The sequence below is a fragment of the Tyto alba genome, unplaced genomic scaffold (genome assembly GCF_018691265.1).
Source record: "Tyto alba isolate M040663 unplaced genomic scaffold, T.alba_DEE_v4.0 Super-Scaffold_40, whole genome shotgun sequence".
NCBI classification, from domain to species: domain Eukaryota; kingdom Metazoa; phylum Chordata; class Aves; order Strigiformes; family Tytonidae; genus Tyto; species Tyto alba.
The window spans coordinates 49,581,898-49,604,085 of record NW_024881316.1 but is presented as its reverse complement, the minus strand read 5'-3'; the positions used below and the strand labels follow the sequence as shown (position 1 = coordinate 49,604,085).

Here is a 22,188-nt window from a genome sequence, read left to right as displayed (position 1 = left end):
TTTTTTTTTTTTTTGGCGTGTCTCGGCGGAGGGGCTCTGCGGAACCAAGGCTGCGCTCCGGGGAAGAGGCAGGGAGGCGCTGGCGGCCGGTTAGGGGGGGTTGGGGGGGGGGGGGGGGGCTGGATGAGGTGAGGGGGGTGAAGAGGTTGGTTTTTTTTTTTTCTACCCCCCCCCACCCCACCCCCCCACCCACCCCTTCCCCAAGCCTCTGCCCTGGGAGCCGGAGGGCATCGGCGGGCGGCTCGGAGGGGCCGGGCAGCGCCCCCGCTTCCTCCCCCATCCGAATTTCCTCGCTCCACACCGGCCGGTGATGGCCCAGCCTAGGAAAGAAAACCCCCCCCCCCCCCCCCCCCCCCACCGCCGGGGGTGAGGGGCTTTTTAACACCAACACGCTCCTTGATTTTCCCAGCTCGGTCCGCCGGCCGGGAGGTCGAAAACGCTGGCGGCAGCGGCGTGAGGTTCGGCGAGGAGAGGGTTGGTGAGCGGTGGCCGGCGACCCCGAGGGGGCTGGCTTGTCACCCACCGCCGGCGGGACCACGGTGGCTTCAACCCGACCTTGCCAAGCGGAGCCAGCCCCGCTGGAAACCAAGCGTGCCGAGCCGGTACGGTTGGGGAACGTTCAGTTTTTTTTTTTTTTTTTTTTTTTTTTTTTTTTTTGGGGGGGTGGCGGGATGTGGGTAGAGGGAGGGAGGGAAAAAAAAAAACCCGTCAAACTCCTCGGGGTACCTGAGATGTGCTTAGCAGTTTCTTACTGACCTGCGCCCCATCTGCTTCTGTTTTCAAAAGGTCAGTGGAGGAAAGCTGGTTGCAGTAAAGGCCCGTGGGTCTCAGCGCCGGGTCATTTACCTGTCAAAAGCAAGATCCAGGCTCAGCCGGGGCTCCTGGACGCCGCAGGGGCACTCGCTGCCCTCTCGAGATGAGTTTTGAGGGGGGGTGTGTGTGTGTGTGTGTGTGTGTGGATTTGGGGAGGGGATGCTCGTGGATGGGGCGGCACCGGGGGGACTGTGCTGCCAGCATCCTCCCTGCACCGTGAGGCGCCGGGTTTTGGGGGCGGTGTGTGTGTGGGGGATCCCCTTTCACCTTTCTCCCCACCGCTGGTATTTTTTCCGGGGGGCCGCTGCCGGCTCTGGGGGCATCTCTACCCCCAAGGGAGCACGAAATGGCACCCAACTGCTCGGTGAGAGGTGGCTCACGGAGGGGACCAGCCTCCTTCCGCGCCGAGCACCATGGCTTCTCCCCGGGGGGAGGCTGCGAGCCCCAGCCCACGACATCCCACGCAAAACCAGCGAGCCAGAAGCTTAACGGTGCCGAGACAAACCCCAGCAGCTAAAAATGACGGAGGCATCTCCCTCTCTGGCCCGGGGAGGATCTCGCCAAAGGGCTGGCACTGCGGAAAGGCCCCGTATCCAACCGTTCCCGTTCCCCACCCCCAGTTTTCACAGCTCCCCGGGGATGCAGGGCTACAAACGGAGCCGGCCGCCAGCCTGCCACGAGGGCTGCAGGTGCTGGAGGTGTTTCGGCGCGTCCCAAGGACACACAGAACAGCCCAGGCCTTGGGCTCCAGCGCAGCAGCAATGCCAGCAGAGGCAGCCAGACCTTTGCCGCTTCCCCCCTTTGGACAGAGGTTCCCTCGGGGCTGGGGAAGCGAACGCTGAACCCCTGGGAGCTGGGTGACCCGTCCCGGGAGCGGGGACGAGGCGGGACTGACCTGCTCCGAGCACATGGAGTTCATCCCGGGCATCTGCAGCGAGTTCATCTGCATCTGTCCGGCCATGGGGTTCATGTTCTGGACGTTGGTGTTTCCTCCCGCCATGGAGACGGTGATGCTCATGTTGTTGTACATGCCCTGCTGGGCAGGCGCCGGCTGGCTCTGCCCCGCTTGGCTGAATACGCTGAGAGAGAATAAATAAATAAAAAGCATTACCCGGGCGTACGTGGTGGTGGGAGGCACCTCGAGGGAGGTGGGTGCTGCGGAGACGGCCGCCCTCCGCTCCTGCAGTGGCAAGAGGCTCCTCGGTGTGATGGGGTAGAGCAGGAGAGAGACCAGGGCCAAGAGAGGGATCGTTACGAGGCTTTGGGCTGGATTAAGGGTCAGCTGGATGCCAAGCCCCAGTCGATGTGACACCGAGTTCACCCCTTCACGCTCCTTCCAGGGCCCTCCTCAACGCCCGAGCGTCCCTAGCGCTGCCCCAGGCGGGAGGACAGCTCTCCATCGCCAGGCAAGGTGAAGGATCCCACCTCCACCAGCACTCCCGGCCCCCTAACCCCCTGCTCCGTGCTGCTCGACCGGGCCGGGTTGTCTGGGCAGACCCAAGTCAGGAAGCAAGGCATCCCCCAGGGTGAGCTTTTGGGGGGGGGTTGTTTTTTTTTTTTTTTTCCCCTCCACTGCTGGAGAGCTGAAGTGCAGACCTGACTCACGCAAAAAAAGGCAGCGAGCCCGGTGGCTCTTCCTTCCCCTTGGCTTCAGAGCCGGGGACATCTTCCCAGGGCCACGCAGCGCCCTTGCGGCCGCCGCTCCCGACTCAATTCCCTAATCCCGCTCTCCACCGGGCATCGTTAAAGCTGCTCGTTTAATTACAAGCTTCTCGCCTTCCTCAACACGCGTGCTCGTTCATTTTAGCACCGTGGGCTCCCGGCCGCCCCCGAGCTGGGGCGAAGCCGCGGGCAGGGCTTGGTGGTGAACTTCTGGAGGCCCCAGCTCGGCACGTGTCCTCGGCCGGGTGTCACCTACGGGGCACCCCCACCCCTAACAACCCCCGACCAGGGGAGCTGGGTGTCACCTCGCTGCTTTCTCCGTGTCACCCCTGCGCCCCGGGTTACCCCGCCCCGTGACCTTACTTGCTATTCCCCATGGCTCCTTGCTGCCAGGTCTTCATGTCAGGCGACTGGTAGCCCGGGGTCGGCGGAGCCGGCTGCAGCATGGGGCTTTGCGAAGGTGGGAGCTGGGGTGACATCAAGGGGCTGCTGGGGCTGAGCGACGGAGCAAAGGCGGGTTCGCTTTGCTGACCCATGCCTGGGGAAGAACAGGCAGCGTGAGCGGGGCCCAGACCCCCGCAGGCAGCCCCATTCCCTCCTCCCTTGCAACCTTCCCCCCCCCCCCCTCCCCTGCATCGAACCAGAAGCATCAGCTGTGCCTTATCGGTCTCAGGGTCTCTGGTTTTCGTTTCGAGCAGCTGCATTGCTCAAATGCAAATATTTCAAGGATGAAGGAGCGGGGAAACCACCCTCCTCAAGTGGTTTCCATCAGCAGGTGTTCCTCTTTAGCATCACCCCTGGCTGGCAGATGGCCCCGGGGCGGTGATGAGATGATGCCCAAGGAGGTTCCTTGGCAGCCACACCGCCCTTTCCTCCACTCATCAGTAACATCCACCTTGCCGAGCCCCTGCACCGGTGCTTGAACGTGAAGATCTTCAAGACAGTGCCCGTCCGCACGCAACTGACTCCGTCCCAGCTCCCCCATCTCCTAGGAGCTTGGTGCCCACACGAGAGGCGCGGGCTGCCTGCAGCTCATTTCAGCCACCTCAGCCAGGCTTTGGCCTTTTTTCAGGGCGTATATATTTAAGGAAGCGCAATTTAGAGGACTGCCTTGCCGTTTGATTTTTCAAGGAAAGAGTTAAGGGAATTCTTTTCGAGGAAAGAGTTAAAGTTGTCCCCAACAATAGCATTTTATTTATTTATTTATTTATTTATTTTGCACGCAGGGGCTGGGCTGCAGCCTCCTGGGGGGGGGGGGGGTGTCTCAGCTCTGCCCTCCGCCTCTCCCTCCCCACCGCCGGCCGCTTTTCCGATGCGACCCACAGCTCCACGTACCTGACCCCGAATACTGGAAGATGTTCTGCTGCATCTGCGGGCTCATCCCGGCGCCGAACTGCCCTCCGACGCCGCCCATCATCCCCCGGTTCACCATGCTGCTGCGGTTCGCCAGCGCGGCCTCGGGGTTGGACGCCAACGGCGAGAAGGGGCTGGTGGAGGTGGGTGGGTTTCCCGGGGTCGTACCGTAGTTTGGGGGATAAGGGAACTGCTGGGGGGGTGCTTGGGGCAAGCGAGCGGCTCCGAGCTGTACCGGGAGCCCGGTGGAAGGCGGGAGGTTGTTTCCAAAGCTTTGCTGTCTCATCAGGATGGCTCGCTGCTGCATGAGCTGCCGCTGCCGGTGCTGTTGGCTGTAGAGCTCGCGCTGACGCTGGGCCAGCATCTGGGCGTTGAGGGGGGGCTGCGGGGAAGGAAGGGGGTGCCCTGATTATCACCGTCGGGTCTGGCAAACAGCTGGGAGCCCCCCCCCCCCAACCCCGGCGTGCGAGCTGCGGGTGTTGCCGTTCCCCGGCTCGGGGTGCCTGTCCTTGGTTTGCAAGGAAAGCCCCGGAAAAAAAAACCCCGAGAGGCTGTAAATCGGCCCGTCCGCGCCGCTGCAGGGCAGAGTGGGTTGGAGATATTAAAGACCGGCCCCCGCGCGCGCCGGACGGCAAAGCTCCAGGAGCCGGCGCGTCCGCCAAGCCCGGAAAACGGGGCTCGGAGGCACCCGGCTGCCACCAGCCACCCCTCTCCTCCGTGGGACCCGCTTTTTTGGGCCCTCGCCGGGACGTTCCCGCGCGCCAGAGCCCCGGATCCCCAACTTCAACTCTTTCGGTTGCGAGGTTGTTCCCGACCAACCCCATCCGGGGAGGTTTTTCCATCGCCACGGGCTCATTCCCCACACGGCCGAGCCAGATGTGTTGGAATTAATCCCCTTAAAAAGCCTGGCAGAGCCAGCGGTGGCTGAAACGGAGCTGGGATAGGAACCACTCGGTCCCCAGGGCACGTTAGGGATGTCACGCCGCTTCATGGAAAGGCGAAGGCTTCGCCGAAAAGTGGAATGAAGCCACCAGAACCCGGCTACGCTTCCCAGCTTCTCCTCGCACCCAGCGGATGTTTTATCCGCTGTATTAGAAGCCGAACAAGAACTTTAGGGGGCCCGGGGATTTGCAGGATCGTTAAGAAGATGCACTAGAGGTTCTGGTGTTTAAAGGCTGGCATCTATTTCCTAAAGATCCTTCTCAGTTAAATGCCCTAGCGCATCCTTCTCCGAGAAATAACGAAGTATTTATGCCTTAAGCAGGTGGAGGAGCTGGAATAAGGGTGAAGCAAAATAGAAAAAAAACCCAGCGGCTCGGCTTGAAGCCACGTAGGAGCATTTTTCTCTCCAGCCAGTGACGGAGAGGAGCGAGCCAGGCTGTGCTAACAGGGAAGGTGTGGGGATTAATCCTGTTTTTCCCAAGCGGAGGACCAGTGCCGCGTCCCCCCCTTACCTGCGGCGTGATCTGCTGCTGCATCCCCGCCCGCATGTTGATGCCCACCGGGGAGCTGGCCGCAAACTGGTTGAGGATGGCCTGCCGGTTCTGATGGATCAGCTGGCAGGGAGACAAAACAACCCCCCCAAAAAAAAAAATAAAAAAGAAGAAAAGCCAGGGAGATCTTCAAAAACTCTGTTGCGGGAGCTCCTCAGCCATCCCGATCCCTCCTGACGGGGATGCAGTGGGCTGCAGGCAGGAGTGAGGGTCCCTCCATCCCCCCCTGCCCGCGGCGCGGGGCTGCGGAGGGAGGTGGGGGGGGGGGGAAGAATTACCTGCTGCTGCCCCTGCAGCCGCTGCTGCAGCTGAAGTCGCAGCTGGTTGGGGGCCGTCGGGGGTCTGTTGAGCGTCTGCCGGGGTTGCATGGCCATGTTGGTGGGGAAGGCGCCGCGGGGCGGGGGGACCTGCACCGGCATGGCTCCGAAGGACGGCTTCTGCCGCACCATGCCGGGGAAGGCGCCGGGGAGGTTGGTGGCGGGAGAAGAGGAGGAGTAAGGCTGGGGGTACATGCCGGGCTTCTGCTCCATCATGAGCGGTGGGGTGGCTTGTTGGGGCTGGAACCGCTCCGTCAGGGCCTCCAGCCCGCCGCCCTGGCGAAGGCAAAGGGGGAGGAAAATGTCATTTTTTTGGCGTCTCGCCGGCGCCCAGCCTCCCCCGGGGGAGCTCAGAGGGGAGGGAGGCCGTGTCTGGCACGGGGCAGCCGGCCCCCGGGCTCCAGCCCGTGGGAGAGCTAGCAGTAAAACACCCGCTCCCCGGGGCTTAGCAGGACACGCAGTGATGGAAATGATTCCTGTTGGCGTGCTTGGGACCAAAGACGAAGGCCAGGCTTTTTGTAAGGGCTCAGGGCTCGGCTCCCTGGGCTGGGGAGAGGTTGAAGGGCAGCAGGAGGCAATGCTGCCTTCCTCTGCCTTTCCTCTGCCTTTCCTCTGCCTTCCTTGCCCTTCTTCTGCCCTGTCTCTGCCCTTCCTCTGCCCTTCCTCTGCCCTTCCTCTGCCTTTCCTCTGCCCTTCCTCTGCCCTTCCTCTGCCCTTCCTCTGCCTTTCCTCTGCCTTTCCTCTGCCTTTCCTCTGCCCTTCCTCTGCCTTTCCTCTGCTTTTCCTCTGCCTTTCCTCTGCCCTTCCTCTGCCCTTCCTCTGCCCTTCCTCTGCCCTTCCTCTGCCTTTCCTCTGCCTTCCTTGCCCTTCTTCTGCCCTTCCTCTGCCCTTCCTCTGCCCTTCCTCTGCCTTTCCTCTGCCTTTCCTCTGCCTTTCCTCTGCCTTTCCTCTGCCCTTCCTCTGCCTTTCCTCTGCTTTTCCTCTGCCTTTCCTCTGCCCTTCCTCTGCCCTTCCTCTGCCCTTCCTCTGCCCTTCCTCTGCCTTTCCTCTGCCTTTCCTCTGCCCTTCCTCTGCCTTTCCTCTGCCTTCCTTGCCCTTCTTCTGCCCTTCCTCTGCCCTTCCTCTGCCCTTCCTCTGCCTTTCCTCTGCCTTCCTTGCCCTTCTTCTGCCCTTCCTCTGCCCTTCCTCTGCCCTTCCTCTGCCCTTCCTCTGCCTTTCCTCTGCCTTTCCTCTGCCCTTCCTCTGCCTTTCCTCTGCCTTCCTTGCCCTTCTTCTGCCCTTCCTCTGCCCTTCCTCTGCCCTTCCTCTGCCTTTCCTCTGCCTTTCCTCTGCCCTTCCTCTGCCCTTCCTCTGCCCTTCCTCTGCCCTTCCTCTGCCCTTCCTCTGCCTTTCCTCTGCCCTTCCTCTGCCCTTCCTCTGCCTTTCCTCTGCCTTTCCTCCTGCTAGCACTGAGCAGCTCATCCGGGCTCCAAACAGCAGCACACCTGGCCGGGCAGACCCCGAGGCTCAGCGGCTCGACCTGAACACGCGGAATAGTTTGCGCTCTCTCCCTTTTCCTATTTTTATGCAGCCTCGGAGGCTCGGCTGGAGGCGGGGGGTACGGTGGTTTGGGTCCCCATCTGCCCCAAGAGCACCTCGGCCACAGGCCGTGTCCAAGGGTGGGAGCCACGGACCCCCCGGGATGGGGAGAGCTCGTGGGGAAGCACGGCTGGATTCCCGTGCTGCTCACAGACATCCCTTGCTGGGAACCCGGGGGGAGATTTGATCTGTACTACAGCCATTCCTACACAAATGAGCCATATTGCAGCCAGGGCATCCATTTCCACACCAGCAAATCACGATAAGAAAATATTCTGTGCTGCTCTAACTTGGCTCTAGGCAGAGAAATTTGGTGTTTGAGCTGTGGACCCGCAGAGAAGGAACACCTCGGAGCCAGAACCCTGAATCCCAGTGATTAACATAAAGCTGCGTTAAGAAAAACTACACACACAGCCCCCCTGCCCTGCAAATCCCACTGCCTTTGGGATTTGGTTAGCTGGTGCCCATCGAAGGACTGGGGCTGAGGACACGGGACTGGCGCTGGGGAAAATTATATTGCTTGGGATCAGTTCAGCTGGTGGTGGGGAAAAATGGATCGCTTAAGATAAATTAAGATGGAGTTGATATGGTTCAAGGACTGGGTACCAGGATGTAAACCAGGAGCCTGCCATGGCCAGAGGTCACAGACCTGCTGAAGTGAGTCTCTTTTACTCTTCTCTCCCTAAACTACCCAGTTTCCAGCTGCCTCCTGATTAAACTGGGGGCAGGTAGGTCCAGCACCTCCTCCCACCACGTCTTCACGGTGGGGTTTGGTGAAGTCAGGGGATGCAAACTCCTACCTGCCAAGAACATCCTGGAGGGGAACTAGCAACACGTTTTCTTCCCAGAGATGCCTTTATGCTGACGTGTTGTTTCTCTAAAGATGTATTTCAAGCAAATATTTCATGGAACTATTCAAAATATTTCTGAGGTTCAGCTGAAGCCATGGAAAAAGCCCAAGATTCCCATTAACGAAATGATCCCTGGATGGGAGCAAAGCTGGGTCGGGGTCCAAACATGAGATAATCCCCCCGAGCCAGGTTCTCCTCGTCAGGGGAAGGGCCGGATTGGCGTGGGGATGCTTGGCAGCATCCAGTGCCATCCCAGGGCACCTCGATCCAGCGGTCCGACGCTGCTGGAGCCTGTCCGGTGCAGGAAAGGGTCTCTGGGGAGCTTTGCCAGCTGAGTCTGCAAAACCCTTGTGAAAACACTGAGCTGTTGCAGCTGCATCTTTGGCAAGAGCGCCCCTGATCCTTTGTACCAGAGAGGCTGAGCTCCCTACCCTTAACTTGCAAAAAAAAAAAAAAAAAAAGAAATGCAGGTGGTGATTTTGGAGGCACAGCCTTGAGAAAAAGGATGTGGCAAATACCCGACTTAGCAATCAAGTCACCGACAGGTCTCCCAAATCGCCGATGAAAAGATAAACCCTCCCAGCAGCGCAGCCCCGGTGGGGGCTGCAGAAAGAGACGTGCCACCTCCGGGCTGAAATGATGAAGAATCAGGCCCAGAGCAGCCGGAGGGATTGGCTCGGAGCTGCTTCTTTCGTAGGACATCCCATTTATTAACAGGCTTTCGATTCTGTTCCTCGTTTTGGAAAAAGCATGCGTGCGAGCGCGACGGGGCGCGGAAAAAGAAACCACTCGAAGACAAATCCCAAGCGATCCATCTCGTTTTCCACATCCCTCGCTAGCTCCCTGCAGCCAGCTCTCTCCCCCTGTTATTTATGAAACCCTGGACCCTCCAGAGGCATCAGCCCCCACGGCTATCTGCAAACACAGACTCTCCACCAGCGCTCAGCTGCAGAAACCAGGGCCTCAGCGCTATCTGAGTAAGACAGCACTGCTAAAAGCAAACCTTTTTTTTTTTTTTTTTTTTCACTTTTTTTTTTTTTTCCCTTCCCCCTGTGGTTGAACCCGAGACAGAAGGGCAGCAGCTGCACTGTAAGTCAATCTCGATAGTAAGGGCTGCACGATTTCATACCACTGAGGCCATTAGATATATTATTAGGCAGCAGAACCCAAGCTCAGGAATCCCAGGCTGTGGGATTCCAGCTGGAAGGCTCCTCCGTGCCCCAGTCCCCGCGGTGAGGTGGGGAAGCGGGACAGCCTGCCAGCTCTCCCCGTTACACGAGCAGCCCCGGGGCCGAAACTGTTCGGCCGCCTCTTTGCCAGGCTGCTGGTTCTCATGGGGGATCGTGTTTGAAAAGTGGAGAAGCGAGAGATTGTGTTTCACGGGGCTGTTTTCCAGCTTTTTTGGCGGGGGGGGGGGGGGGGGAAGAGAACGGCATGGTGTTAAGTATCGTCTCTGAATCTGATGCGCTCGTGTGTTCCCACTCACAGCTGGCCTCCCGTTACCAGATGTTGGAAATCCTCCTCCACGCTCGCCTCGAGCCTCAGCATCTGGCCCCGTACACGACCTCCAACAAGTCCCATGAGTGGTTCGCTCTTTACCTGGACCAGTTTGTCGATCCCCAGAGCTCGATCCAGCTCCGCCAGCTCCGTCTCGTCTTTGCCGCTGAGGAAGGAGACGAGCTGCTCGAGCAGGGCTTTCTCGTCGTTCCGGCCCTCCGGCGTGGTGGGAGGACACAGGAGCTCGTCCAGCTGCGAGGTGATGCACTGGCTGCAGAGAGAAGGAGCGAAGAGAGGGCGCGTTAGGGTTGATGAAGCAGGGAGGAGGCTGAGCGGGGGAGACGCTCGAGCGACAAACCCCGCGGGGTGCAGCCTCGTCCCCCGGCTCCGACACCGGCTGAGCCCCCTCAAGCTCGAGCCCCGTACCAAAACCTCCTTGCGAGGATGAACCTCTCCACAAAATAAAGCCCGGACAGCGTTTCGGTGAGGTTTGGGAAGCAAACCTTTGGTGCTTTTGCAGGCTTTGCTCCCGCGGGTGTTTTGGGCAGGACAGTGGGAGGCAAGAGCAAAACTTCTGCCGGCACGAAAGCGGGGAGGCTTGGATGGAGCCAGAGCAGCTGGAAGCGAAGCAGCTGAAGGCAAAGGGGAACCTTTGAGCTGCAAAAATAAGATTTCTGCAAAGCTCGCTCGATATTCTTTGGGAATAAGATTAATATGTAATGAGAGACATTCCAATGACGTGACTAATTGAAGTCAATTGGATTTGCCGGGTCTGACACGATGAAGAGAGCCGTGGCACATCACGCTCGCAGCGAGGCACAAAGGCGAGGGCTCGAGCATGCCAGCAGTTCCCAAGCAGCAGACGTGTTTATCCTTTCAGCTCCAGATGAGGACCAGATGTACAGTAAGGAACTGAAGCCAATCTGACCGAGACCGCTGCAGCCAACACACGCAGCCTAATCCAGGGGAAAGAAATACTCGGCGTTGGGATTTCTTAAATTGCAGAGCGGGAGCGGAGAGGGACGCGGGGAGACAGAGGTGAAAAGCAGGGCTGGTTTCACTCCGTGGCCAAGGTCCCTGCTACTTGCTGCTTGTGTCAAACCCAGTTTTTCAGTCTCAAGGCCAAAGTTTGCTGCATAGACATCGTTCTTGCAGAGGAAGGGGAGGACGGGCTGCTTCTCCTCATTAAGGGGCAGCTGGAGGAGAGATTCAGGTCGGCACAGTCCCCTCAGCCCACGCTGGACCTCTGCATGGATGGCAAAGTTGGTTTATAAAGAGGTTGTGGGGACGGTACGATCTTTATGTAGTAAATAAAACTTCAGCACATCCTGCTTTGTGGCTCAATCCAGCCTGCAGAGGCTTTCCCACTCCCCCTCTTTTCCAGCACCATGCCACGGTGGGTTTCAGATGAGCATCTGGGCAGGTAACGGGGAGGAAGAGGAGATCCTGGACCTTGTGCATCATGTCCCCAGTCATACTGGTTTCGAGTTGCAAAAGTTTTCTATCCACCGCAACCCTTCAGGCTTTTTTTTTTAAAGCGAAACCTCTCGATTCTGCATGTGGTGAGGAGGAGAAATTCCTCTGCTTGCAGAGACGGTGTCAAATGCTGCTCGAGCTCCCACAGAACATCTCCCTGGCATGGCCTTCGAGCGCTGCTCCGAAAGGCTGCAGGTCTCTGGCCCTGCACAGATGTCCTAGAAACCTCAGGCATCTCAGATGGCGCTGGGTGCCGGCGTTGAGGCAACCGAATCGGGCCCTGGGTGGCATGTTTGACCTTGGGGCATTAGAGGAACGCGTGCGAGAACAGTGCCCTGGACTTGGTTCGAGAAGCCTTGGACCTGGCCCAAGGTGTCCCTTCTTCTGCAGATGACACAGGAGCACTGATGCCTGGGACGCCAGAGAGGGGATGATGGAGTCGTCCCACTTTATCAAGAGGCAAAAGGCAGGGGAGGATCTGGGGAATGGGAGAATTTAAAAGGAAGCTCCGGTTCCCCAGGACACCCCGTGCTGGGAGATCTGGGCGCCACCAGCTCCATCAACGAGGCCAGGAGCCCAGCCCTCCTCCAGCGAACGTGAACCTCCCAGCCGGGAAACCTTCACACCCCCCAAAGCAGAAGCTCTGCTGATTTGATCTTAGCTAAAATATATTTCTCGGTTCTGTAATATCTGCAGTCCAAAGGCTCTGTCTACTTGCTCCTGCTGCCGTCTCCGTCGGGTGGCCAGGCAGCCCCTGGGACCGTGGGCATCCCCCGGGGTGAGCGCGTCCTCTCCAGCTGGAGCACATCTGCAGGTCTCGAGGACCAAAGTCCAGAGGCTTTTCCCCAGCAGAATCCCTTCTCTTGCTGCAGTGGAAGCGGGGTTTTGCAGTTGATCACCACGCTCCTAGATGAAGTGTCCAGACCCCACCAAGATGCTGCCAAGGCAGGTCTCACCCATGATGCTCCATCAGACCTACGGTTATCGAAAACAGGAGCAGGAACTGAGCTGGGAACCCACTTCTTCCAGCGTCGCCTCTGCCAGGAACCATCCGTGCCCAGCGATTCCCAATTCAGGAGGAACGGAGGCTCACCAGGACGAGCAGCCCTCTACCTCTCCTCTTGCTGTCATCTCGTGGCTCCAGTCCGTGGGTTGGCTCTGCCACTGGCTCCCACCACATCTCCACCACGTCAGGAGCCCGACCTTGCTGCAGGGACCTGCCAGCGCCACGGGACGTCCCACCACGCAGCATGGCTTTCCTTTTGCCTTTCTCCCCTCTCCGTGCTGAAAAAATTCAAACGCTGCCTTGTGAAACCCTAACCAGGCTGCAATTTTGAAGTGTGGTTGAAACCATCGCCCTCCAAAGGCAGAGACTGTGAGAGATTTGTTGCCTCCACGTCTCGCCAGGCTTCGGGCAGATGCTGCCGCTCCACCGGTCCAACCCTGTCTCCTGACACAGGGCTCTCTGCCCTGAAAACCACCCGAGGTGTTTTTCCCACCCGAGGACTCACGGGATGCTGCTGCCAAACGCCTCCCTCCTTGATACCTGCACAGGTCCCAAGCCTTCCACGCCAACCTGGGTCCTCACTCAATAATCCTACTGCAAAGGGGGAGCCAGAAGAAAATCCAGCTCCCTTCCTCCCAGCTGCGCTGGCTGGGGAGACAAAAATGCCTACAGCCAGCCAGGCTGACTCAGTGCTTGGAGCATAAGGCTGCTGAGTAAGGTAAGGTCATTTTTACCCCATAAGCAGCATTTTAAGGAACATTCATAGCTTAAAAAACGGATTGATTTTTCTAGCAGCTCTGCCCTTTGCCAGGTGTGCCCCAGGGATCTCATCCCAACAAAATAATGACATCAGCAAGGCTTAAAAGGAAAGTTACTTCCTTGCAGCAAGGGCTCGGGCTGATGTAAATGCTCAGTTAGACAGGGATTTGTTTTATCTCCCAGTTCTTTCAAGCAACGAGAGGCTCAGTCTTTCCAGCAGAACTCCAGGATTCAGTTGCAGCAGTGGAGACCACTTAGGCAACTCTCTTCTGGGGCTGAGCGAGGAGCTTTGAGAAACTAATCCAAATTTAGCCCCGAGAAAATGGTGTTTGGCTAGTGTCTTGCTCAAATACAACTGTTACATGTGTCTTCTTCATGACTGGAAAACAGAGATTGTGCTCGTCTGCTAAAGACTTTAATTAGTAGAGGAAATTCTGCCTCTCTGTAAAGCAGGGCTGGGCTTTGGCAAGCGGATCCGTGCAGAGCTCATCAGTGCTGGCTCTTAAATCAGGTGCTCGAGGCCCTCCCCAGGCCAGGGGGAGGATTCACCTCCCATCTGCATCAAATCCATCTCCCCAAGCCTCAGCGAGGACTCTGGGGTGCCCCTTGCCCGGCAGAGCATCGACCACCGAGCTCCGTCAGCAGGGCTCGTCACTCTTCTGACCTCCCGTCCCCAAATATCTGACCTACGGCCTCCTCCAAACCATTTATAGCCCAGAAGTGACGTTGTACTTTGGGCAGGTGACGCCCCTTTGGCTGCTCCATGGGGCATGGACCCAAAAAAGGTGGTTAGGAGGACTGGGGGGGGGGTGTGTTATTCCACCTTGGATTAGAGCCGGAATAATTTTAGTTGAAGCCAAGCACACGGGGACCGCGAAGAGCCGCAATCATGTGAAAACACAAAACTGTCCTGCGCTTCTCCAGATCCCACCACTGGCGAGAAGGGAGGACACCAACCCAAACGTCGGCACCGGCGTGGGACAGTGGGGACCTGCAGCACTCTTGACCCCGCCACGGCTATATGGGATTATTGAGGTCCAGACATACCCTGGATGTCTCCCACCTTCCTTGTTTACTCACACGCTTGTCCCTAGGGAGATAACAGGCGTCACCCCGCGCACGGCAGCGCCCGGGGTCCCAGCGCTTTTATGGTGACAACCACCACGGCCCGTCCGGTGACGGGCAGCCCGCGCTCATCCCAGCCACCACTCGCCGGGTTTCCAGGCAGGCCCCAAAGCAAAGCCACGTCCCTTTGACCCAGGACATCCCGATGTTCCCCCCCCCTCCCTCCCCACCCCCGGGAGAGGTCGGGAAGCCGCCAGCCCCGCGGTACTTACTCTTCGGGTTTATTCAGCGCGCCTCGATTCATGGCTGCCACGCTGTTATCCGTCCAGGGGATCTGCTCCCCCATTCCCGGCTGTCCAAACTGGTGCTCCGGCACCCCCATCTCCAGCTCAGGCATTCCTGGGGGGAAAACAGGATTTGGGGAGGAGGGGGGGGGGGGGGGGGGAAGGAAATGTTAGCGCACGGGCAGGGCTTGGGCGCCGCTGGGGAGACTGGGCGAGCTCGAAGCAACGGGTGCGCGAAGACATCCCTAAAAGGGACGCCGAGATTCACCAGTCTGGGCTCTTTTCAACCCAAAGTTACAGGTATCAGGTGGGGTTTTCTAACCATTAATTACAAGCACAAGCTTCTGGGTGAAAATCTATGCAGGTACTGCACACGCAGCAGATACATATGACCCTGCGTACCCAGTATGTGCAAATGCTATTAAAATATTTCCCTTTTCAGCACATTTCTAGCAAGATTTTCAAAATCGAGTCAAGTTAGAGGATTTCTTCTTGAAGGAAAATTGTTACTACTGAAGATTTTAGCTTAAAAAATAGCCCGCAACCATTAGCATCTTCTGCTTCTCTGCTGGAGAAAAGTTAATTTGCACAGGGAAAGGAGCCAATGCAATTAAATCAAGTTGTAGCAGAACTTGGAGCCCAAGCCCAGGACAGAGAGATTTACGAGGCTGGAGACTTTACGTCATCCCATTTGAAACAGGAATTGGGATTGAAGATCAAACAGCATCTCAGCTAAACCAGCCTGTGGAGACCCAGGGAGATGGAAACCAGGGGGGGAAGCGCATTTCTGGCTGGGGTGGCATCTCTGCCACATCGGGCTGCGCTATCAGTGGCCCCCCCAAGCCAAAACCCCATAGTTTCTAAGAGAAGTGCTGACGAAGGCAGTTGATAAAGACGAAAATCTCTCTTCTTTTAACCAAGCTCAGCTGTGCTGATTCTTTTCCCACCCAAATATGTTATTTTCCTGAAAATGTCTGTGGTTACCCGGTGTGCCGTGTCTTCGCTGTTGTCACAAGGAGCCCCCAGCTTCACGTGCCACCTGGACAGTGCGGTTTGTTTCAAAAAAGAGAAAATAACAGCCCGAAGAGGAAGGAAGGGGAGGAGGTCCAGCTCGGGGATGCTAAGCATCCCAGTGCATGTACCAGCACGGTGGCTCCTGCCAAGCATCCCTTTATTTCTTGAAATATCTTAAAGAAAGCCTTAAGGTTGCTTGGCAACAGGAGGATCCCAGCGGTGCCAGCGGCAGCTCCACTTGGGCCAGGGAGGCTCGAAGCACAGTCGTGGTGCAGCCCGGCCCCGACCCTTCTTTGACTCGCCCCAAAACGCTCCCCAGGCTCATTGATGCTGAAGATCTACCTGGACTTGTGCAAAGCATTTGCCACTGTCCCACCTGACATCGTTGTCTCTAAACTGGAGAGACGGGCGTTGGATGGACGGACCATGGGGGGGGTAAGGAACTGGCTGGGTGGTCGCACTCAAAGAGCTGTGGTCAACGGCTCGATGGCCAAGTGGAGAGCGGTGACGAGAGGCGTTCCTCGGGGGTCACGGCCGGGCCCGGTGCTCTTTAACCACTTTGTTGGTGCCATGGACAGTGGAATCGATGCACCCTCAGCAAGTTCACCCACGACCCCGAGCTGTGTGGGGCGGGGACACGCGGGAGGGCAGGGATGGCATCCAGAGGGACCTGGGCAGGCTGGAGAGGGGGGACTGGGCAAACCTCATGGAGTTCAACAAGGGCAAGGGCAAGGTCCTGCCCGTGGGTCGGGGCAACCCCAGCACAAATCCAGGCTGGGCGAGGAGCGGCTGGAGAGCAGCCCCAAGGAGAGGGACTGGGGGTGCTGGTGGGGGGAAAACTACGACCCAACAATGTGCGCTCGCAGCCGAGAAAGCCACCCGTGCCCTGGGCTGCAGCCAGAGCAGGGGGGGCAGCAGGGCCAGGGAGGGGATTGTCCCCCTCTGCTCCGCTCTGGGGAGACCCCCCTGCAGTGCTGGGGCCAGCTCGGGGGCCCCCAGCAGCAGAAGGACACGGAGCTGCTTGAGCGGGGCCAGAGGAGGCCACGGAGATGCTGGGGGGGCTGGAGCAGCTCCCCTGGGGGGCCGGGCTGAGAGAGTTGGGGGGGTTCAGCCTGGAGAAGAGAAGGCTCCGGGGAGCCCTTCGAGCAGCTTCCCAGGGCTTAAAGGGGGGACAGGAGAGGTGGGGGGGGGACTCTGGGTCAGGGCGTGGGGGTAGGACGAGGGGGGACATTTTTAAACTGACAGAGGGGAGATTCAGACTAGATCTAAGGAAAAAATTCTTCCCTGTGCGGGGGGTGAGGCGCTGGCCCAGGGTGCTCAGAGCAGCTGTGGCTGCCCCCTCCCTGGAAGGGTTCAAGGCCAGGTTGGACGGGGCTGGGAGCCCCCTGGGCTGGGGGAAGGGGGCCCTGCCCGGGGCAGGGGGGGGCACTGGGGGGGCTTTAAGGTCCTTTTCAACCCAAACCGGTCTGTGATTCCGTGATCGTGGGTTTTGCCAAGCGGAGCATCAATTAGCGGTGGCTCATTTACTGGAGTGTGGGTGACCCTTCTCAGGGCAGCCGGACCTGGTTATGGCTTAATGGGTATCAGGGCAGAGTGTAAAATGCTAACACGATGTAGCTGCAACTGCTGTGATGCCACGATGTGCAGGGCTGATTTCTGCCTCCCCTCCTGGAGGGGACTTAGAGGAGGCTGCAAGCTCTTGCGTGATGCTCCCCTTCTCAAGAGAAACCGCCCAAACCAAGACCTTCACGTGCTTCAGAGGGACTGGTGGTGTGCAGGGCCATCCAGAATTGCAAGGAGTTCTGGCCGCGTGCATCCTGCATCTGTGGGCTGGTGGGGAGCGTGGCAATCCCACTCCACGAGTGGGGCCCGAGCTCCAAGGCAAATGGGGAGCGAGACGCAGGGCTGATGCTCTCACGGAGCCTGGCCACCATCGGAGAGGACAGCGGATGAATCCAGCAGCTCTTCTAGTCCCACGCTACCATCACGAGGAGGTGAGATCTGGGTTATTTGGTTTCTGCACCCGCAGTCAAGCCGCTTTACAGCCCCAGCGCACGGTGGCAAGCGAGGTCCCTCTTCCAGATGATGTTTAGCATCGCTTGATGCATCGAGGGAAGCATCAAGGGAGGTGGAGAAGGGCAGAATCAGCATCCACAGCTCTCCGGAGCTCAGGCTGCTGCAGTGGCTCATCGTGAGGTCTGCGGGGTTTTGCCGTCGGCGATTTCAGCGAGGTGAGGCGAGACGGTTGTTTCTGCAGCTCTTCTCCCAACACAGCGCCCATGCTCCGGGTCTCGTGGAAATTAAACCTCAATCAGTGCCAGGGGAGCCAGTATCACTGCTTGGACAAGCAGGCTCAGCCTTCCCATGAACCAGGAAAGACAGAAAGGTCTTTCTTTTGCCCGAAACTACACCGATGCGAGAAGAGAGAAGAGAATAAGCACAGCTGGGGAGCTCGCTGCTTGTGAAAAGCTGCCGGTGAAGAGCGATGCTCCAGCTCCACCCTGCAACGCCTTTTCTGCCGTGGGACCCCCTGGAAAGCCTCGGTGTAAGCTGGAGAAGGTGGAGAGGGGAGGATTTGCGTGGCTGTACGTACCTGGGTCGGGCGGGAAGGGGTTTGGTGCGGTCACCGTGCCCCTGCCCTGCTGGGACGGCCCGCGGGCGTGCGGGCTGCTGCCGTTGCTCGCAGGGCAAGGAACCGGCCTCAGCTGCGCTGGCTCCAGGGGGTCGCAGAACTCAAATGGGGTCCGACCAGCCTGCACGCCCTGCCCGCTGTTCAGCGCTAGAGAATCATTGAATCGTACAAAAAAAAAAAACAACAACAAAAAAAAAAGCCCAAGTCAGGTTTCTTCCCAAGGCTCATTGCGAGATCACCGGTGTTCGGTAAAAATCCTCGCCCTGCCAGGGAGGGAGCCGGCGTCGGTAAGTTTGGAAGGCGAGAAGGGGATCGTGGTGGGATGTCACCTTGCCCGAAGCAGAAGGCTCGGTTCCATGCGTGGCTTGGTCGCCTGTGGCCACCCTGGGGGAGCCACCCTGGGTGACAACAGCCCCCCCCTCCCCCCGGGGCAGCACCCCAGCTCCTGCGTGCTGCTCCACGCTGTGTGACGGTAAGGGGATCCTTTTGCCTGCCCCCCCCCCCCCCCCCCCCCCAAACCAGTAGCTGGAGCTTAAAATAATCCTCTGGGCATAAAAATTTAAAATAACTGATGTAAAAAAGGTGGGGGACAGGGGTTACATCCATCTAACGTGTAGAGAGAGATGTTGAACACCGCTGAAAGGAGGGTGTTGGGATCACAGTGAATTACAGAAGCTGAAGGGCAGCTCTCTTGCTCGATGTAGCCACATCAACCAGACTCTGTTCCTTCTGGGGGTGACCCCGGCGCAGGAGCCGTGCCCCCCCCTTATTGCCTGGCAGCTAGAGGGGAGCCTCAACAGCGATGCTCCCCGTGCTGGCTTCCTCCCTGTGCAGCTCTCATCTATCACCTGGCTGGCTTTAAATCCATTAAAAAGTTGTTAGGCCTCGCAATATTCTAGTTTTTATTTAGATTTTTTTTTTTTTTGCAAGTTCAGCTGCAGCTTGCCATCAGGGAGCTCTTCTCAAATGCTCGCCTTGAACTGAAAAATGAACGTTGAAGAGGCAGCCTTGCAAGCGGGTGGCCACTAGCTCTGCCCGTTGGCAACCCCTCTCCCAGCCAGACAGCACCTCTAAATCCTCGGGGACGGGCTTTGGGGTGCTGGGCTGCTGCCCGGCACGAGTTAAACCTCACGGCAGCGCCTTCCGCGAGGCTCGTGGTGGAGCTCCCCGGCTGCAACCCCTATTTTAGACGCTGTAACCCAGGAGGGCAGCAGTTGGTATTTCAAGCGCTCGCCCTGCGGCCCCTGCTTCAAGCGTGCTTGCCCTCCTCCCCACTCGTATTTGAATCGATGATTAATTACGCCAGAGCATTCCGAGTGTCCCTGCCGCTGAAGGTACCAGCCACCTCAGCCCTGGGACAAAAGGGTCCTTGGCAAGGAACCGTTAGGCTGGAGCGATAAGCCCCGTGATGAATTCAGCTCGGAGATGACGGGTGAATCTGTCCGCGGCTGCAGCTACTGGGGCTCACAGCTCCTTCTCACTCCCCAGACCCTTCCCTGACGGAGGGGGAGGCACAGCTCATCTCCCCGGAGCCGCCGGGGTCAACGCAGCCCTCACTTATCGCCCTTCTGCCATCCCATCTCTCACGCCCAACCTTGTACATCTGCTGATAGACGACACCCCAACTCAGGAGACCCCAAACCCTGTGACTGATCGCAGGCAGGGCAACATTTGAACCCAGAGCACTTTGCTCCAGAGCCTGTCAGCAGCTCACAGAGGTTTTTTTTTTTTTTTTTTTGGGGGGGGGGGGCTGGGTTAAAGACCTGCAAGCCATTGCTCGGCGGCACGATGTTGCGCTGCCCTCCGAGAGTCGTCCCCCCCACCCCCCCGAGAGCCCACTGCAAAGGCAGCCTCCCAGGTGGGCTTCCCCCCACTTCACGGCAGGATTTTGGCTGTGCTCACACCACCGCGTGGCTTTTCCTTCTCCCACGATGCTCCTCCCCTTTTAAAGGCCCTGCTTCTGCAACCCGAGTCCTCCCAAAATATTCCAGCCCTGCCTGCCAGAGCTGCCTCGTGGGCTTCTTGCTGGGCTGGGACCCAAAACCTCCTCATCTCCATTTGCTGAATAAATAACAGGGACAAACTACCCCTCTTTGGGTAGGATGGGGACCAGCAGCAAACTGGTTTATGCTGGGCCCTGTCCTGCTGCTCGCTCTTCCTTCCCTCTGCTCTGAAAGCAGCACTTCAGCATTCAAGACTCAGCGTGATTTGCAGCGGCAGCGATACGGGGGATGCGACAGATTAATTATATCCAGGAAAAATCAAGCACGGGATGGGAATAGCCCCGTGGGGCCGGGAGCGGCTCCGTCACCCCGGGGGATGCCGTGGTACCAGAGGGGACAGGCGAGTGTCCCTTGTGCCATGGGGACATCTGTCCCGGCAGGCGAGTGGCGTGGGCTCTGATCGAGCACGCCGCGACGGCAGGAGCCACCGGGTGCAGTTATTTGGGCAAATTTCTGCTGCGATTGGTAAAAGCTTGCTTTCCCCACGGCGGGTGCGGGCGGTTTGCTGGGAAGAGCTGTGCCTCTGCTACTGCCCAGCCCGGGGAAGCCCACCCCGAGAAACCCCAGCTTGAGCCTCCAGCCATAGGGTCCACGTACGCTTTTGCTACGTAACACCCTGAATTTATTATTTTCCTGCAGGCTCCTTCAGGAGAGAAATTTATTATTTTCCTGCAGGCTCCTTCCGGAGAGAAATTCATTATTTTCCTGCAGGCTCCTTTAGGAGAGAAATTCTAATTTTTTTTCTTTGATGAAACTGCTCACTTTGGGGAAAAATCATGTCTTTTTTTTTTTTTTTGGGTGCCTGGAAAAAGGTCCTGATGCTACACCTGAACGTATTAAATTTCAAAGCCCTGTCTGGAAGCGCCAGCGCTGCTTTGAAACCTCGGACACCTCCAGCTGAGCCTGCCTGCTCCCTCGTGACCACGCCCGCGTCTCGGAGGGGCTGTAGCCCGTCTTCTTACATCGCGGTGGTTTGTGTTTGCGGGGGGACAGCGGGGGTCTTTGCCACCAGCCTTGCACCAGCCTGCAAAGCCCAGGGCCCCCCAGAGCGTCACCGCGGCCGGCCGGAGGATGGTGGTACCCCAGCAGAGCCGGTGATGGAGGGGACCCTTCCCTCCCACCCCCCGGCAGGGAGCCGGTTTGGGGGGTGAGCGCCGGCGTTCCCCGGGGGACCGACACGTACGGTTGAGTCCCGCGGGGGCTCTGGCAGCGGTGCTGGGCTGCAGGGGGGTCGTTAACATCTCCGGTTTGACGGCGACGCCGGCCACGCCGCTCTCGCTCCTCTCCGGTCCGCACAAACCGGGCAACTGAGCCGCCTTCTCCAGCGAGGGCAGGAGCTGGTCCAGCTGCTCCAGTTCGGCCGCAAACTGAGGAGGGGGGGGGAAAAAAAAAAAAAAAACAAAAACAAAAACACACCACGGGTGGGTGATTCAGCCCAAACATCGAGACTGAGCACGCAGGCCCCCCCCCCCCCCCCCCCCCCGCCCCACCGCCTCTCCCCGCATCCCTTCGCTTGCCGAAACGCCGAGCGTCTCGCCCGGGCAGAGAACCGGCCCCGCACCCCTCTGCCCGGCTGGATGCTGACCCTGGGGGGACAAGGACTGTCCCCTCCTCCTCGCACGGGTCCCCACCCCCGAGCCAGGACCTTGGCAACAGCTTCGAGATGCTCTTGTGCTGCAATCAGCGTAATTATTAACTGTATATATAACCTCCAGCTATTTAAAACGGGAGATAATTTGCTTTGTTAATATACATATGCCTATGCTGTAATTATAATAATAAAAAACGGTCTTTCCTAAGAAACAGAAGTGACTTTTTGGAACAAGTGTCCAAAACCGACGCCGGCCTAGGGCATGTAATTACCCTCAATGGGATAGTAAAATATCATGCAGCTTTTCCAGCCTTCATCATGGCTAAGAGTGGAAGAGTAGATGTTCAGCCTGGGGACTCAAATAAATGGGAAAGTTACTGGGAAAAGGATTTGCACCAATGGCTGTAATAGTGGTGCTGTAAAGCAGCAGGTTGGGATTAAAGGGGTTGAGATAAATGAGCTTTGGCTAAAAAGAAAAATATCCCAAGGGAAGCTAAATGCTTTAAAACCTAAGGACGCATACTGCTTCCAGAAGAGCCATCCCTCGGCATTAGGGAAAGCCTGGCCATTAACACGGGGTAATTAACAGACAACTTGATAGCACCAGGGAAAATCTGTGCATTTGCTAGAGAGAATGAAGCTCCGGTCCAGAGAAGATGGAGAAATCTGGCAGGAACTGGCATCCTGGCTTCGACAAGAGGCTTTGCCATCAGCTGAGACCCGGGGCTGCAGCCGACAGCCCCTGCCCGTGATAAATAACCCGGGAGGCCGCTGGCTTTGGGCATCCCCGGGAT

The 22,188-nt window shown here is 58.2% G+C and overlaps 1 protein-coding gene across 4 annotated transcripts in view; it reads right to left on the bottom strand.

Annotated features, from left to right (window-relative positions):
• Positions 1–22,188, bottom strand: part of NCOA1 (nuclear receptor coactivator 1) — a 187,631-nt gene that overhangs the window by 584 nt on the left and 164,859 nt on the right. For all 4 annotated transcript variants that reach the window (XM_042803666.1, XM_042803667.1, XM_042803664.1 and 1 more), the window contains exons 12-21: positions 20,987–21,170; positions 17,762–17,947; positions 14,143–14,269; positions 9,667–9,835; positions 5,600–5,914; positions 5,283–5,384; positions 3,811–4,210; positions 2,839–3,013; positions 1,709–1,892; positions 757–846 (exon numbers count right to left, since the gene is read on the bottom strand). In XM_042803666.1, the coding sequence (XP_042659600.1) occupies positions 757–846; positions 1,709–1,892; positions 2,839–3,013; positions 3,811–4,210; positions 5,283–5,384; positions 5,600–5,914; positions 9,667–9,835; positions 14,143–14,269; positions 17,762–17,947; positions 20,987–21,170 (1,932 nt within the window). The remainder of the gene's footprint in view (positions 1–756; positions 847–1,708; positions 1,893–2,838; positions 3,014–3,810; positions 4,211–5,282; positions 5,385–5,599; positions 5,915–9,666; positions 9,836–14,142; positions 14,270–17,761; positions 17,948–20,986; positions 21,171–22,188) is intronic.